We start from the raw sequence: 5,980 nt of genomic DNA on the forward strand, positions 1-5,980 counted from the left end.
TTGTCTAAAAATAACTTCAGCTCAGGCTGCTGATTGCGCCGTGTTTGGACGGAACTTCACTCAAACGGTTTGGACGTTTCACTTACGCTGCCTTTAGATTCTTCTATAGTCATGTGCTATTAATAATAATTTTAAATGATAAAAATTCTAAAACAATAACTACAAAATTACTTGTTATCCGTTTAACAAAAATAAAATTTATAAAAACTATTATATACAAATTTTTTCAATTAATTTTGATGGAAAGGATAAATTAACTTTGTAGATGTAAGTCTACAAAAGAAAAATCTAGAAGGAATCCTCTTAACGTGATATTTTTCTTTATCGATGTGATTTTTATTTTCATTTAAAAAAAAGTTATTTGAAATGTTGAGGAATATATATTTGTTAGGATAAATCTCCCTGAATGAAGCCACTCTGATAGTCAAAATTGAACCGACGCCAAAACCAGCGTTGATTCCGCGGTCTGACCCAGTCTTTCTTGCCTACCCTACTTCCCTTTTCACACGTTACTCTTCTCATTTTTCAAACCTCACCTTTAACTAATTAACTAATATATTATAAACTTCACCAGGACTTAGGAGGATGATATTTTGAGAACTTATTTTAATAATCTTTTGACAATATGAGATATGTGTCATCAATTTATTGATCTATTTGAATTTATGTTTAAAAAAATATTTTAAATAGATTAATCACAAACTGTCACGTAATCAAAAGATTATTAAAAAAGTATTGTTATAGAATTTTTTTCCTAAGATTTAAATGCTAATTTTTTCCCTTTCTTTTAAACAATCATCACTCTAACAATTTTATTTTTCCTGTCATCTCATGACATTTTTGATACATAAAATTAAGTATCAATATATTATGTTTAATTGTTTATATCAAATGAATTCATCCATTATGATAACCAATTTTTGTATTTATTGGATGTATATAAGTACTAATTTATATATATTTATATAGGTTTAAATCCCTTTTTGGTCCTTAAGTTATAAGCTGGTATTCAGTTTAGTCCTCATTTTTAAAAATGTCAACCTTTGATCCCTAAGTTATAAAAAATGTTTCAAATCAGTCCCTGCCGTTAAATATCCACTAACAGAGTTAACTTTTTCTTTCTCTCTTCTGCTCCTCTGAATTTCTTCGAACACTAACAACTTTTTCTTTCTCTCTCTCAAGTTCTCTATTTCTCCTTCTTTATGTTTAAATATATATTTTTCTCTCTCCTCACTCAAAACTCACCACCACCAAACCCTCCTCCAACACCATCACCTCCACCTGTTCCTCCTCCTTCGCCAAACCCTCCTCCAACTCCAAACCCTCCCACATGGCCATAGCTGAATAAAATTTTTTTACTATTACTCATCATGTCGAGGCAATGATGAAGTGATGGCAAGGGAAACTTTTGCAAACATTCGCCTTGTTAACAACCACTTCTTCTCAGTTCCCTCACAACCCTTTCTCTCATAAATGAAAGCTATGGAAGCACTTCTTCTCACTTCTCCCACGAAGTTGCCTCCTTCTTTCCTCTTACTTTCTTCACTCCCAAACCATTTACATTTCAATATTCCCCAAACACGACCCAGTCTCCCCTCTCTCACAAATTGAAAGAATTAGGGAATAAACTCTTTTGGTTACTTTTGTTTTTTCCCTTGTAAGTCGATGCTTATTGAAATGATTTTTAGTCAATTTTTTTAATTAGATTTCTCTGTATATTATTATACTACCAAGTTAATATGTTTTGTTGTTACAAAGAGTATGAATTACACATCAGCCACGCATAATTTCTGTTTGTTACTTCAGTTCTAACCAAAGTTTGGAAATTAGATTATTCTACAGAGATTCATCTCTAGTAAATATTTAGGTATGATTATCTTGTTTTAGGCCTGTCTTATTTTCCACCTGTCCAATTTTCCCAAATCTGTAACATTCAATTAAAGTTGTGACCCACCCTTTGTCAAGACGACTATTAGAAGTTCTCAGGCCATTCTCCTTTTTTTTCATATGCATCAAATGCTGATTTTATTTTGAAGCAGTCTGATACATGTGAAAGGGCATGAATCTTTTCTGATGATGGAAACTTTTTACGTTAAGAAGTCATTTCTCAACCAATCTCTCAAATCACAACCATTATACACGCAATGAAGAAATATATATAGGTCATCTTGGTTCATGATATTAGTCCCTAGCATTTTCATGCGATGAAGCATTGGATTAATATCAAGCATGGTGAAATTTTGAGAGTTAACTTAATGGGGATGATTACCAAGGCACCTGTCCTAGAAGGCCTCATAATCACTGTCACAATTACGAGGTTAGCTTCATCCCCATAATTGATGAGAAAACTGTGATGTCTTTGATTCCATGGTTGAACGAGAGGTTACACATGGACTATTGAAAAGGACACTGTGGCAAAGTTAACAAGAAGATAGTCATTGTGGATGTAAGCAAGGTGGGGTAGATATAGGTATAGAATACATTATGGTCATTTGGTCATGCAGTGAAGAGTTACATGTTGTAGAAACGAGTTACATGTTGCAGAAACATGTGTGGTTGTTAATAAAGGAGAGAGAAAAATATATATTTAAATATAAAGAGAAATTCAAAGAAAGAAAGAAAAAGCTGTTAGTGTTCAGAGAAATTCAGAGGAGGAGAAGAGAAAGAAAGAAAAAGTTAACTCCGTTAGTGAATATTTAACGGCAGGGACTAATTTGAAACATTTCTTATAACTTAGAGAGTAAAGGTTGATATTTTTAAAAATGGAAACTAAACTAAACAGTAGCTTATAACTTAGGAACCGAAAAAAAGTTTAAACCATTTATATATCATCAAACGATAAAATATTTTGGATAAAGAAGGAAACGTTTAGTTAAAATATTTTCATTAATGTTATTTTTTTTAGCGAAATACACTAACAGGTGCAGAGTATTGTTAAAAATATTTTCAATGTTAAGTTTGCTTAAGTTAAAATAGTTAATGCTATAATAAAAATATAATTAATGTCTCGTATTTATAGTTTTTTTTCACAAATTTTTTATTATAAATAGTTTAATTACAATCTAATTTATGGTAATTTGATGTTTAATTAATTTTAATAATAACTTATTGATTCTCTTCATGTCCCAAGCACTCAGTTGAACTACTATTATAATCTGTAAATGATACACATTTTAAATTATAATAAATTAAAAATATAGTTCAAACTTAAAATAGAAAGTGGACGAAAATATTAGAATTTAAAATAGAAATGAATATAAAGAGATACAGAGCGTAAAAAAAATTGAGTATTACTTATACCATCTAAATGCAAATATTAAATTGACATAATACTAAGAAAAATAAGTTTATTCCCAATTACATGAAAACAAAAATTCTAGAATAGTAGCGCACGTTATTTAACGTCTTAGAAGACATTGACTATTCATTCCCATAACATTTTGTTAACTAAAATTGCATCCTTTTTATCTTAATTATTAATCTTATGTTTATATTTTCTATACACATTTTAATTTACTGTGATAACTTGACTTCAGTACCAATGCATGTAAACGTGACCAACATATCTAATGGAATCTAAGACTTCTCATCTCACTGCTACTACACTAATTAACGCATCAATAACTCTGTATTGAATTTTTGCACTTCTGAAACAGGGAAATGGTTATTATCACTTTTATTCTTAATTAATCCACGTTAATCGCATATTTTCACATTAATCTGGTTCCCTAATAGTTTTTTTTGTTTTTTTTATGTCAAATCCATATTCTACTGCTGACTCATCACGAAACTCCTATCAAATAAAATAACATTTTATGTCCTTCTCTGTCTTCTTATTTCTTACAGGCTTCCCATTCTTCAAAGTCTCATCATTACTATTACACCCTCACGACAAATTCCGATCTTTTTTCGACTCTTTTCTCCATTGCTCTGAAATCCCTCTTCTCTCGATCCGCTGAGAGGATCCTCTTTGGTTGTCAATCTTCCCAAAAGGGTACGTTCTCTGTTCTCTCTGGCTATGATCAATAGCGATCACGGTTCGGTTTGACTTTGAGGTTGATTTTCTGATTGGTGTTTCTGTTTTTAGTTCTCTAGCTCCAGGTTGTCCTCGCAAGAGTTTCTGAACTTGAGTTTGTCTTTATTTATAGCGAAATGGATAACTCAAAAAACAGGCATAATGACAGTTTGGGAGTGAACAAAACGGGAAAAAACATTAGAAAGAGTCCTTTACACCAGCCCAATTATGGCAGCAACAGCAACGTTAACGGGGCTAGACAGCAACAACAACAACCTCAGCCTCACGTTTACAACATAAGCAAGAACGAGTTCAGAGATATTGTTCAGCAACTTACCGGGTCTCCCTCTCAGGATCCTCCATCAAAACCTCCTCAGAGCAATTCCCCAAAACCTCAAAGCATCAGGTTGCAGAAGATTAGGCCTCCTCCTTTACCTTATGTGAGGCCTCCATTGCCTGCTTCGTACAGTAACAACAACTCGGCACCAAGACCTGCTCAGTTTAGACAACCATCACCTAACCCTTTTTCACAACCTAATGCAGCCGAATCTCCAATCTCTGCATACGTCAGATACCTTGAACATTCTTTAACAGATCCAGGTTCAAAGGGAACCCAAGTTCAACCTCTTCGACCTTCTTCTGCTTTGCTTCATAATAATCCTATGTTCCCTTCACCAAGATTATTAAATGCTACTGCTGTTGTGCCTGTCAATGGTTTGAACCCTCTTCCTCCTCCTCCTCCTCTTCATCATCATCACGGTGTTCCTTCCCCACAAACAAATGGACCTCCTATTTTACCTTCTCCAACATCACAGTTTCCCTTGCCTTCACCAAATGGCTACATGAATTTCCTCTCTCCTCAATCTGCTCATCCTCCATTACTGTCCCCTGGCATTCAGTTTCCATCTCCTTTTACTCCCAATTTTCCTTTCTCGCCCTTTGGGCAGTCAGGGATTTTTGGCCCCGGGCAGCAGCCTCCCCTTTCTCCTGGGATATTTCCTTTGTCTCCTTCAGGGTTTTTCCCCATCACAAGTCCAAGGTGGTGAGATCAATAAATACCCTTTTCATTTTTACCCTCTTGTTTCATTTGAGATGCCGCTCTCTTCTAACTGAACTGATCTTTACTCTATAAAAAAAAAAAAACCTTTTTTCATCGGCATATGTAAACTGCAGGCAAGCTGTAAGATTGTAAGGTGTAGTTTTTGTCTGCTCATAGTTCTTCATTTTCCTTTCCCTTGTTTCTTTTTTTTCTTTTGCTGATGACCATAATGGCTGCAATCCTTTTTCTTTTACAAGTTTTAAACATTAGGCATTCTATTGAAGATCAGGTACACAATTGGATTGTTGGACAGGAGCCGTATGATGGAAGAATGGGGTGTAACATGAAAGGAAGTAGGTTTACAGACAATATTTGTTGTGTAGGTTAGGTCATGTTCTTTTGTAATATAATGGATTGCATGTTAAAATTTCATGTTATCTTTTCTGTGGAACATATTTTTAAGTCTGATCTTATACTTGTTTCCATGTGCTTCTTCGGCATTATTTTTCATTTCTTATGTCAAGTAATTTTGTTAATGGTTGTTCTCGAAAATTTCGTTGGCTGGCGAAAAATTACTACTCCGTCATCTTGAGAAAAATGATTATTCTTACCTTACACATGCGTTCTTTATTGTGTGGAAAGCAAGGCAATTTGCAAGTGTTTTTGTAAGCTGGAAGATGGTATGTAATAAATCGAAAAGAAAAGTTTGGCATTTTGATTCTGATAATCTTGGTGGTGATCGATGTGAAAAGATTCAATTCTTCTATTTACACCTTGCTTTATTCTGAAGTTTAGTTTGAGGGCAGCATATAAAAAGTAAATGATGGTTGGTGAATGAGAATTGAAGTGCAGAATGACGTGATGGATGAAGTTGCAGGGAAAAAGAATAGGTGAATTCTGTGATTCTGTGAAGAAGGTGGAATTAT

At 33.7% G+C, this 5,980-nt stretch overlaps 1 protein-coding gene across 2 annotated transcripts; it reads left to right on the forward strand.

The window, feature by feature from the left end:
* The first annotated feature begins 3,667 nt into the window (after positions 1–3,667).
* Positions 3,668–5,545, forward strand: LOC106765793 (protein HAIKU1-like). Of its 2 annotated transcripts, none has more exons than XM_014650531.2 (2): positions 3,668–3,994; positions 4,149–5,545. In XM_014650531.2, the coding sequence occupies exon 2, from the start codon at positions 4,153–4,155 to the stop codon at positions 5,059–5,061; it is 909 nt and encodes a 302-aa protein (XP_014506017.1). In that variant the 5' UTR covers positions 3,668–3,994; positions 4,149–4,152; the 3' UTR covers positions 5,062–5,545. The 2 variants fall into 2 exon arrangements, with proteins under 2 accessions (XP_014506017.1, XP_014506016.1); XM_014650530.2 differs by having other exon boundaries at positions 3,670–3,994; positions 4,088–5,545.
* Positions 5,546–5,980: the final 435 nt, after the last annotated feature.

Source organism: Vigna radiata, chromosome 7, assembly GCF_000741045.1.
Source record: "Vigna radiata var. radiata cultivar VC1973A chromosome 7, Vradiata_ver6, whole genome shotgun sequence".
In the NCBI taxonomy this organism is placed as follows: domain Eukaryota; kingdom Viridiplantae; phylum Streptophyta; class Magnoliopsida; order Fabales; family Fabaceae; genus Vigna; species Vigna radiata.